Below are 12,147 nucleotides of genomic sequence, written 5' to 3'. Positions count from 1 at the left end.
GTGTATTCGTGTTGACAGTTATTGCGTCCATCAGCATTGGCACGTCTGTCCAGCAGTCATATCGAACCGATCGATCGCATGACCCATACGCGCGCTATGCGGGTGTTTCCACACATGTACATGTGTGTTTGTGTGTGTGCAGCGCGTCGCATTGCGCCAGGAAGTGCCATAAATTTGCGCGCGCAACAACCGCCATTAAAACAGTTGGAATTAATTAAGCTTACAGCCGCGCACATTAACCGCGCGCTTAGCCACTGGATAGTCGCAGCGTATAGCGGTTGTGTGCGCCTGTGTGCGTGAGTTATGATTTGCAGGACTGCAGTGAATGAACTGTAATGCGTTGAGGCCGTTCGGTGAAGGTGAGCGCCGTTTGGTGTATGTAAATTATCTGCGCTTTTATTTTGGTGTTAAACAACGGTGTCACATTAACTATATTTACGGTAAAGTTCGGTTCGGAGATCATCGCGATTTGTTGCATATGTTCGTACTTAATAGTAATGGCTGCCTATTTGCAATAAATTATTTCATACAAATTGTCGGGTCGAAAATATGCGGATACCCTCAGCGAAAGAAGCTTAACATAATATATCGAGTAAGGAATCTAAAAAAAACAAAAACATGTGGGAAATTAACGACGGATTGAAATAACAACATGCGACTCCAAAGAACTTAATTTGGTCTAATTATTTTGTAAACATTTTATTCTATTTTATATAATTAATTCTTCTTAAAAATTATAGGCCGCAAATGATTTGCCACGCATATTCGACACCGGAATTGTGGAAGAACAATTCATGGATTTCACACGATGATAAAACACCATCGCATCGGGCCACGATTGTGGCCGAAATTAAAGCCACAAACGCAATCGATCAACCACCGTATTCACCAGACTTGGCTCCGTGTGATTTTTTCTTGTTCACCAAATTGAAATTGCTGCTCCGTGGAAACCATTTTCAGTCGATCGATGAGATAAAACAAAATTTGACGAAAGAGCTAAAAGTCATCCCAAAAAGTGCTTTTGAAGACTGTTTTGAGGACTGGAGAAATCGTTGGCATAAGTCTATTACATATGCCAGGGATTACTTTGAAGGCGACAAAATAAATATTGATGAATAAATAAATATTTTGCGTTTTATTTACAATTTCCGCGTACTTTTTTTAATAAATCAATCAGCAATGAAGTTCTCATAATAAAACAAATAGTGTCCACAGTGTAATCGGAACCCAAAATTGGAAAATCTCAGCATACATTTTTAAGCTTTTGAAAGAAAATATTTGGACTCTAGTGCCTCTGGGTGACTTTCTACCAAAAATACTGGTTGAAATTCAAGGAGAATATGTTCCCTTTACAAATGTGCTCGTGTCAAAAATGAGTAAAATCGAGTGCATATTTCCCTTGTCCTCATATACGGTTAACTTTATACCGTATTTATCGGTCAATAAGCAAGTTATCTAAATATGGTTCCTTATAACATTGATATAAACCTTGGTCAAAACCGTATATCCCCAATAAAGTGACTTTCGATTATTTGGTTCATGCTTTTGTCCGACCATATTCTACAAAGAAGCTGATACATGCTCCTTATTAGTTCTTCGCCGCCGTTTTTGAATAGTTCGGCCGGCAATGCATCGACACCTGCCGCTTTGTTATACTTCAGACGAGTAATTGCTATTCGAACTTCTCTATTACGTCATCGATTGGGGTATCGGACTCCGCATCTCCTGGTGTTATGCTTTCACAACCATTCAGCAGGCTGAAGTATTTCAGTATGCTCTGGGCATCATTTACTATATCACCTCTGGGAGTTCTACAAGAGTATGCTCCGGTCATAAGACCTTTTGTTAGTAGCCGCATATGTTCGTAAAATTTTCGAGCATTACCCCTGTCGGTCAGCTTATCGAGCTCTTCGTACTCACGCATTGCGGCCTCTCTCTGTTTTTATGTGCAAATGCGCCTCGCTTCCCTCTTCAACTGTCGGTATGTATCCGATCCCGCACGTATTGTGATCGATTGACATTCATCCACCGGGGTGAATCCCAGGACTCGGCGACGAAGTCTCCCTTCCACCACAAAACAGGCAGCGAATTGTAGTAAGTGGCACAAAAACCTATTCATCTCCGTCCTTGTGCCATCTATCGCACTTTTTCGACGGTGGTGGGGTCAGCCTTTACTCGTATGAGGATCCCAAATAAGGAACATTCCAGGTGCATGCCCTTAAATCGTAATCTTTAATACGTTTGAAGTGGTCATCATTAAAAGGCGGTTTTCTCATCCGAAGCTTTTTTCTTCTTTTCATTGAGGGTGTATTTTAGTTGGTGGAGGAGGAATTATGTAATAAACTCTTCGATCATTTTCTTTCCCGCTAGTATTTCTTTGCGGTATGAGTACAAAACACCTGCATTCTCGTTTTTTATTATTAAAACCAAACCATAATTTTTCTTAAAAACCAAAACATGTATCACTCAAAATGCTACACCAATTAACCAATTGTCCGACAACTATGAAATCTAGACATGTGTTTTTTGAGGGTTTAGAACTCTTGGTGAATCACTGCCTCTGCCATATTAATATGAAAACAAATAAAACAATCAGAATCTCTCAGTCAATACAATCTTCTACTTGTTTACATATTGCCGTCAGACCACAGATTACTTTTGGTAAGTCAATGAAAAGAATATGTTTATGAAATAAAAGAAAAACTATTGTATTTTTTTGCAATGCCTTGTGAGAGTTTAAATAAATTATCTCATCGCATCGTGATGATGCTATTTTGGTAAAAATTAACGAAGTTAAAGAATTTTGTTAGAGATAAGAAACATTTGACGCTTAAATGCTTTGTTTTTAAAACATCATTAATAATCGTACATATAATAATATCTGTTTTTTTGTGAGCGGGTGGCAAAACAATGTTCAACAAAATTAAAACAAGAAAAATCGCTAGCTAACTCGAAGCTATAATACCCTTCACAGGTGCATTTTTTGTAGCATAAAAGATCTTTATGCTGATTTTGATCGGTCAATTTGAATGAGGGCTATAGGCTACAGCGGTACGTTCTTAACAATATATTTGGAGTTGATACCGATGCCTTAGATAATAAAATTTTGTGAGTGTTCTACAATAGCTTGCAGTTAAACCCTCTCTCTTAACTCTGTTATGAAATTATCTCTCTACAAGATCATATTCACTTTTCCTGTCAGGAGCAAACGTTAGACGCAATGCCTCAATCACTCACTACCAAAGTAAACAAAATTGAAAGTTAAGCCAAAACATTCTGACCAGCTCAAGTCAATGACTCGTTTCTGTTCAAGTCTACTTGGATACAACTGACTCATTCTAATTATCTGATTCTCTGTTGCGTATTTCTTGTAAAAGAAGAATAAAATAACTCGTAAGCAACTACATTTCTTTCATTCTTTTTTAAACAAATGATGACTCGCGAATTTTTTTAAGTTTGCGAAAGTGTCGAATATAATTGTCTAGTGCAAATCTGTAGCCTTTGAAAACAACAAAATATTATGTAATTTATATATATGAGACTTTTAGTTATTTGCAAATTTGTATATCCAGAGAGTGCGAGAACAGGGCAGTGTTTGTAAAAAATTTATTACCTATTATGAACATAAAAGTCTGAGCCGTAAATCACTTCGGCACTGCCCTCTTTCTATAAAAAATTGTTATCGCTGTTTTTTCGGTGCTTCTGATTTTTCTAATGTACAATCAGTGCATTGAGTTCACCGCACTGTAAATTCATATTTGCTTTATAAACTTGTTTCAAAAAAATACAAAACAAACAGGTTATTGTTTTTTATCAGCAATGGTCGTAAGGTCGAGAGAATTTATAAAAAAAAATGTGTAATCATCCAAAAATTGGGGCATTGAAATGTAAATAATTCTTGGAGCGAAATTTCGGCGCTGATAAGTGAGTGCATATATATTTATTTTATTTTTCGATATTTATAATATTCGGCTCGTGCAGTTATTAATATAATATAACACTAATATATTTATTTTAGTAAATGTATATTTAATATTTTCTATTTAAAAATTTAAGATTAATTGAAAAAAATTATTAAGGACATATTTAAGACTTACTGAACTATACTATATAAATGTGAAAGAAGCTCATTGATTTTATTGAAGAGTTAAACGTTTTTAGAAGTGCCGGATATGTGGAGAGTATAGTATAGTATAGAATATATAGATAAGTTGACAAGATATGCCAGAACATAACCGTAAAGGTTATGTTGACCTGGAATGAGTAATCTGCATGGATTACCTGAATCAAATCGTCCACAGGGTTCTGCTATGTCCACATATTGTGCCGATTGGAAACCGAATTGCAGAAAAATTGTCCCACTTTTGAAGTAAAGAGTAACGGATCATACTTCCGCAGCCATAGATAAATATGTAGATAGAAAATTGAGGCTATGCACTGTGACCTATGGTCTATTGTGTACTCTCTTATATCACATATGGTCACAAAAGTCGAAAGGCCGTGACTGAGTTTATGTGATCTCTGTTCACGTAGTTGGAACCTAGGGCCTTGAGCCTGCCTCTACAAATTTCTGGGCTATCTAGACTCAGGTGTTCTGGAATGTCCTGTACGATGTTGCAAAACCGGGAGTTTTCCCAAGATATTTTGCCCTTGTTGGAAAAGTGGTTCCAGAGCCTGCATTGCCCTGTATATAGTACGACAAGGAGACGGAATTTGTCTCGTTGAAGGTTGATTATATCTTTAAACCTTGCAAGATTGTACCCTCCCAGTAATAGTGACGCATTCCTGCTGCCTACTCTTAGTACCCTCCACACTCTCTCCTCCGTGCGGAGCAACTCCTTTATAGCGTGGGTTCCCCTCATCCTGGACGCTGCCGCAGAGCGGGCTAGTTCGTCGCCCTTACTGCCGAGAGTAACTCTAAACTTCTTTGTAAAGTTTACCCTCTTCAAAACGCTATCCCTTGGAAGAAGTGTCTGTTTGTATCTTCTACCAAGGCCTTCATTTTTTGAGACGACATTATCTTCCATTTGGCAAAACGCTCTGCTGCCGTGAGCAGTATGGTAAGCTTCGCTACGTGTTTGATCACTTGATGCAGCGGCCATCATAGTTAAGTTTGTGAAGTTATGCTATATATTGTTATAGTATTCCCCATATTGCACTTTAAGTGGCTTTCTAAAATTAAGAAAGTCGCTCGTCTAGCACAACTTTATGTTGAATTATCTGTTACTTTTCAGACCGCCAGAAAACTTGTTTTCCAAATGTGTTAAGGAGAATTACTCCGAGACGGAATGTAACTAGTCCTTATCAGATAGAGAACAGCATCGGCTGCTCAGGAACATAATGGTAGATAGGTAAATTGTAAAAGGAACAGGTCGGATACCGTACTCTCAGATGTTTCTGACTCGTAGTAAATTAAAAAAGTTCTTCCGAGCGCTCTCAGCAATGAGAGAAATTTGAACTGATCATTGTCCAATCCACCTGCATGCAGTAAAATTAAAAATGTAGCTGAAGAAGTTATTTGAAATAAAACGATTTTTCAAGATTTTCTTCTTTGCCCGTGTTCAATCTTACCTAATACCGATAAATCTCTGCCGTTGGGCAAATTAGTAAAATAAAATACTATTATATGTATTACGGGCTCATATCTAAGGGCAAATTATATCAGCAAGGATATCAGAATTTTTGCCGAGGACAAGCAATTTTTTGGTATTTTCGTCAGTCTCATCATATTTACCACACAATAATTTAGTATCAATGTCCGAAATTGGCTTATTTATATGAAAAACCCAAGCATTTGTGGCATTCAGTTGATTGGAATTTCTTGAAAATCGCATGTACACAAATAACTTACAATTTTCGTAAATATATATCTTGATTTCAATCAATTTTAGTTCGTTCAATACAAAATAAAATTAGGCATATATATTGCGAGAGAAGTAAGAAAAAACTATCTAACGACATGGAGTAAAAAATATACAAAAAATGAATATTCTTATCTTGTTTATTGAACATACAAAACAATTCTAAAAGGACAATTTTAAGTCCTCCGCCCTGACGCATATGATTTTTATTTAGCCCTAACCTTCATGTATATATAATTAACATCTGTCAAATCATCAGTTTGTATATGATATCGTTTTAAGTCAAGCAAGTTATGTTATTGTAAAAAAAATGGATAAAAAGGAATTTCGAGTGTTGGTAAATATTACTTTTTGAAGAGAAAAATTACAGTAGAAGCTACAACTTTTCTTGATGGCGAGTTTCCAGACACTACCCCAAGAAAACTAAACATATTTAAATGCTAAGTTTAAACGTAGTGAAATTAGCACCAACGACGGTGAACGCCCAAAAGAGGTTGTTACCGACAAAAACAACAAAAATGTCACCAAATAATTTTAGATGACCGTAAAGTGAAGATGTTCAAGAGAGCAGGCACTCTAAATACAATATGAGACATCTCTGTGCAAAGTAGGTCGGTACACCGCGATCTCACTTTTATTCAAATCATCGTTTAGAGTTTTCGCGTCGATATGTGACAATGTAAGAAACATGTCTCCATCATTTCACTTCGTAGTTTAATCGACGGTCATCTGAGTGAACTGCACACGATGAACACGCTGCAAAGCTTAGGAAACTCAAAAGTCGGCTGGCAAAGTTATGGCGTCTATATTATGGAATGCGCATAGAACCATTTACCTTAAAAAAGGAAAGACCATCAACAATGACTGTTACATTGCGTTATTGGATCGTTTTAAAAAAGAAAAAGAAAAAGAAAAAGAAAGTACTGTTTCACCAAGACAATGCAGCTTGCCACTATTTCCTTTTATCAGATCGCCGACACTGAGGCCTATTTTGAAGCAAAGGACCAATCGTACTATAAAAATGGTATACAAAAGTTGGTTGGAGGGTGGCTATAATCAGTGTACCATCCTTGAAGGGAACTACATTGAATAAAAAAAAAACAAATTTTCCATAAACATGGACTACTACTATGGTTAGACGGGCACTTTCAATGAATATTGGAATCATTTTTTAGAGGTTAGAAAAAATAAAAATGTACTTCATAAATTACGTTCCTAATATCGATCGAATTATATAGAAAGAAGAAATTACTAAACGGCAATCAACGTCCAGAACCACAAAAGTTCAACTAATGGTATAACCAGTACATTCACTCGAAATATGCTGAGAAACGGTTATGCTAACAGTATGTTTTAACACAAGCGCTCAAATATTCAAAAAGAATTCGAAAAAAATATTGAATTATTAAGTTTTCAGCGTACCCATTTCAATAACTTAAACCGTTAATATTTTTCATAATTATAATATATTTCAACGGCCAAAATCTCAGCACAATTTTATACCGTTACATACGTCATATGCACAGCAACTATCAAATTAAATGTCAAATTCTGCCGTCAGTAAATTTGAATATACAAATTCCAAATAAATACTCACATATGTATATACATATGTATAACATGTATGTATGTATATATGTATGTAGGTAAAGCTTAATATTCAAATTCAATTAAACGACCGAGTTAAGCGCTTCTAATTGCGATAAGCGCTATTAAAAATAGCAGCCGTAAAAATTGTGTGTGAGAAAACAACAACAAAAAGTGCGAGTCTAGCAAAGCTAAGCTTGGGAACAACATGAAGCGCTGCATTAAAAATTAAATGCGAGAGGCTGCCAATACAAGTGATCAAACATGTAGTAATTCTCCATTGGTCGATGTGCTTCAATGCCAGTAATTGCGTTTCAAAGCATACTTTCAGGCGCCTTTCAACACAGCAAGCTTATAAGCTTTTTGACGAACAACGGAAGTTGTACAACTTAGTAATAGATTTCTTACGCATTTCTGTATAACATTCATAAGAAAACACTTGTCTTGATAACTATAAGAAGAAAAGTTAAGGCAGAGTTAAATACGTATCAACGCAAACGTTACCTACTTTGGCCGAACTTAACAGAGGTGTAATATTTGGAAGGGCAGCATCATTCTAATTTCCGAAAACCGGAAATTGTGAGCCAGTGTTTTTAGACTCTACAGAGAGCCGATGGCGGATCATAAAACAACCACAACAACCTATTAACCAAAACCTGTGGCGAACATTCAATAAAAATGGCTCTTTGTAATTACCAATATGCGCTTCTCGTGAAAAGGACTTCAAAGATGTGGGCTGAAGTGCTTTGTATTATGGATTGTAGTATGAAAATCAACACAGTATCACCGTTTCTGGGGGGCTGTGTTCAAACAAGGCAACTCCTTTACTCATAATCAACAACTTCGCTTTTATATTATCCATTTCACACAGGGCAATTCGTATCAAACAAACTCTATTTTTTTTATTTTTTTAATTTAATCTATTTCTTATAATATATTCACATTTTTGTATGGTTCGTTTTGTAATATGAAAGAATATTTACTATTGGGGTACTCACAACCCGTCGTAAAGCATCGTAAAATCGTAAAATTATAAATTTTTACACTTGTTTAAAAAAATTGTTGTTGGATTTCATACAAAAATGAGTTTACACATTTACGATTCTCAATGCTATGTTTTCGAATCGTTATAACTTATAACTTTATGAGACTTGTGAAAACCCTATATTATCTGTTTTTTTTTTCTGATTTGTTCGCTGAGTTTAAATAGAACTTCCATAGGTTCAATCTAAACAATTTCTTGGAAGATTGTAGCGCTGTCTAGGAAAATAATCCATACAGAATTTTTTGATGTTATACATACATATGTATATATTAAAAATCTTCCAATAAATTTTTTCTGATCTTGTGTGCAAAAGATCTATTCCTCAAAACTGGAAGAACTGGTTCGCTTATAAACAGTATAGACAGTCCGAGGGAAATGCGGACTTTGCTAAATCGACATCAGCTAAAGCTTGATGCACACGTAACTTGTCTCTCTGATCTCTCCATAAATGGAACCAGTTTTATTTAAACCTGTTGTTGTCGTACATTAATAAGATGTACATGAAATATTAAAAAGGAAAGTTATATATGATTTATTAAAATTAGTGTTACCTTACCTTAAAACCCCTCATAAACATTGCCTAGATATGGGCATATTTCATTAGATTATAAAGGTTGTTTTTTCGAATTATTTATAATTATACAACGATCTAACAGGAAGATGGAAACATGTGTAAAAGCAATTGCGCAAGTGTGCATCGCTTTTTGAGCGCCATTTACTTGGTAGTGGCCAAAATCGATTATTTTACATATGATTCAAGCAGCTCACGTTTTCGGTCTTAGACCAAGTACTCTCTAGGTAGCCAAAAAATACCCGTTCGAAGGAGAGCTAAGGTGAAAAGACGAAACACCCTTGGATAAAGACCATCTTTTGATGACAACCCTTTTGATGACGGCCACTGCAAAGGTGTTAAGGATTACGATTTAAGGGCATGCACCTGGAATATCCGATGCCTAATTGAGAAGGTGCCGCTGCCCAGTTGGTTGATGTCCTCGTGAGAGTAAAGGCTGACATCATTGCTGTCGAAAAAGTGCATTTGCTGCAGTGGCCATTTAAAGTATCGCAAATTCGGTATGGGTTTCGTAGTAGGAGAGAGACTCCAACGCCAAGCCCTAGCATTCATCCCGGTGGATGAACGCCTAGCCACATTCTGCATCAAAGCGAATTTGTTCAACATATCGCTGATTTGCGCCCACGCCCCGACAGATGTGACCAAACTTGTCTTCTATGAGCGCTTATAATGCACCTATGAAAGCTGCCCCGACAAAAATGCCAAAATCGTGCTTAGCGACTTTAACACCACGGTGGGCAAAGAAGGTCTGTTTGGTACAAAGATCAGTATATTCAGCCTCCATGATGAAACACCCCCGAATGGGTTGAGACTGATCGACTTCGCTGAGGCCCCAAATATGGTGATATGTAGTACTAGATTCTAGCATGGGAAAATTCATCACGCTACATGGCTGTCTCCGGATCGAAAAGTCACCAACCAGATCGATCATGTTGTGACAGTCTCCAGTGTTTTTGACGTGCCTACTCCGAGGTTTTTAGCATTGACTTTTGTGGAATGTGGTTATCGAAATATCTCCTGTCATCAAACAAACAGTCGTCGCATTCGCAACTTGGCTCCCACGTTACTGTTTACAGTAATCGCTTCGAAGTCGTAGCTAATTTTGTCTAACTTGGAACCATCATTAACACCAACAACAACGCCAGCCTCGAAATTCAACACAGAATAATTATTACCAAGAGCTGCCACTTCGGACTGAGTAGCCAATTGAGAAGTAAAGTTCTCTCTCAACGCATAAGACCAAATTCTACAAGTCACACATCATCCCGGTCCTACTATATGGTATAGAGGCATGGACGATGACCACATCTGATGATTTGGTTTTACGAGTTTTCGAGAGAACGGTTCTGCGGGAAATGTATGATCCTTTGCGCATTGACAGCGGCGAATGCCGCAGTCGTTGGAACGATGAGCTGTACAAGTTATATGACGACATTGACAGAGTTCAACGAATTTAGAGACAGCGGTTTCGCTGGCTAGGTCATGTTTTTCGAATGGATAAAAGCACTCCAGCTCTGAAAGTATTTGACACAGTATCTACCGGGGGAAGCAGAGCAAGAGGAAGACCTCCACTCCGTTGGAAGGACCAAGTGGAGAAGGACCTGGCTTCGCTTGGAATATCCAATTGGCGCTACGTAGCGAAAAGAAGAAACGACTGGCGCGCTGTTGTTAACTCGGCTATAATCGCGTAGGCGGTGTCTACGCCAATTAAGAAGAAGAAGTAGGCAAATTTCAATTTCCCCCAATAAATAACAAATTATGTATGTATAAGCTGAATTTCTTTTTATAAAACATTCGTTTATTTCGGATGTCACTAATATCGTTTTGAAGTCTTCATAAATGCAAAGTGCGAACACACATGTCAAAAGCAATTAATTTTGGCGTATAATTACAGTGTCGGCAGGTTGTTGGACGCGTGCGTAGCGCTCAGCATCAATGCCGTCATCTGTGCGAGCGAGGGAAATAATTTAATTAACAGTTATACTAAATACAGTTGGAATACGCGCTACTTACATGATATTGTTGGATGAAAACCATTCTCATCGGCAGTGTATTTGACAATCACACGCAAACCATCGGCAGTAACATACGAGTAAGAGCCCTCAACCACCTCCTTCTGCTCTTCGGTGCCCAACTTCACTGGTACACCGCGCTCCTCGGCTTGTATGCCATTCTCCGTTTCGTAAGAGTATTTGTATGTGCCATCATAATTCAACTCATTCTCCTGCTGGAGTATGCGTGCCTCTGGAGCGGCTACGCCAGGATTATATTTCTTAAACAAATTGTCGTAGTACTGACGATTGTAGTAGTCGCGATTTTTAAACGCACGATTGTTATAGTAAAGATCGTTATAATAGGGATTAAAGCGACCGCGGGCATCAAAACGCGCAGGGTTGATGATCGCGCTCGGTGTCACTGTGCTCTGCTGGGCCGCCGCCAAAGCGAAGAAGAACAAAGCAATGACGCCTATGATCTGAGACTATATCGAAATAAAATATTTATTTTAAAAAATCTTATAAAGTTATATAATATGACGGTATACTTTAACTAGATTGCTCATCTTTAAGAAATTCGTGCGGATCCAACACTCGTTAAGGATGCAAGCGCTAATGATGCTTTGACGCAACTGTAGAATTTGAACATAAAGATTCCCATTTTATACTCGAAATTGTGTAAGTCATAAAATTCCCTGGGAAAAAAATATTTTCTAATTTACGGCACCCATTTTCAGCATAAATCGTAAATTGGCTTAACATGGCAATATATAGTGCATTAGACACATTTAAATGAAGCGCTTGTGTCATCCGCACCAAGCGAGAATCTACGCACGCTTCCAGCAACGAGCGCACCATCATTCGATTTGGCAGCTTCGTTCATTTTTTAAGGCAATTTCCGTTAATATTCACTTTTAATGAATCTTTGTAAATTTTGCTGCGCCATGTCAATAAACATGCCGCCACACACACACTTGTACACGCATATGGGTCCGAGGCTTAAACTGTTTCGAAAATAAATTTGCTAAAAGTTGCCATAAAAATGCGTCAACGTTTCAGAACATCACATATGCAAATACCGCTTGGCGG

General features: G+C 37.4%; 1 protein-coding gene across 1 annotated transcript; it reads right to left on the bottom strand.

Annotated features, from left to right (window-relative positions):
• Window positions 1-10,935: 10,935 nt before the first annotated feature.
• On the bottom strand, window positions 10,936-11,624 carry LOC126756434 (uncharacterized). The gene is made up of 3 exons (XM_050469501.1): window positions 11,607-11,624; window positions 11,078-11,543; window positions 10,936-11,009 (listed from the first exon to the last, which is right to left on the bottom strand). Exons 1-3 carry the CDS (start codon window positions 11,622-11,624, stop codon window positions 10,936-10,938), a joined length of 558 nt encoding a protein of 185 aa, XP_050325458.1.
• Between the last annotated feature and the right edge of the window lie 523 nt (window positions 11,625-12,147).

Source organism: Bactrocera neohumeralis, chromosome 4 (genome assembly GCF_024586455.1).
Source record: "Bactrocera neohumeralis isolate Rockhampton chromosome 4, APGP_CSIRO_Bneo_wtdbg2-racon-allhic-juicebox.fasta_v2, whole genome shotgun sequence".
Taxonomy (NCBI): Eukaryota; Metazoa; Arthropoda; class Insecta; order Diptera; family Tephritidae; genus Bactrocera; species Bactrocera neohumeralis.
Note: the sequence above shows the minus strand (reverse complement) of the source record. Positions and strands in the feature narration are given on the sequence as shown.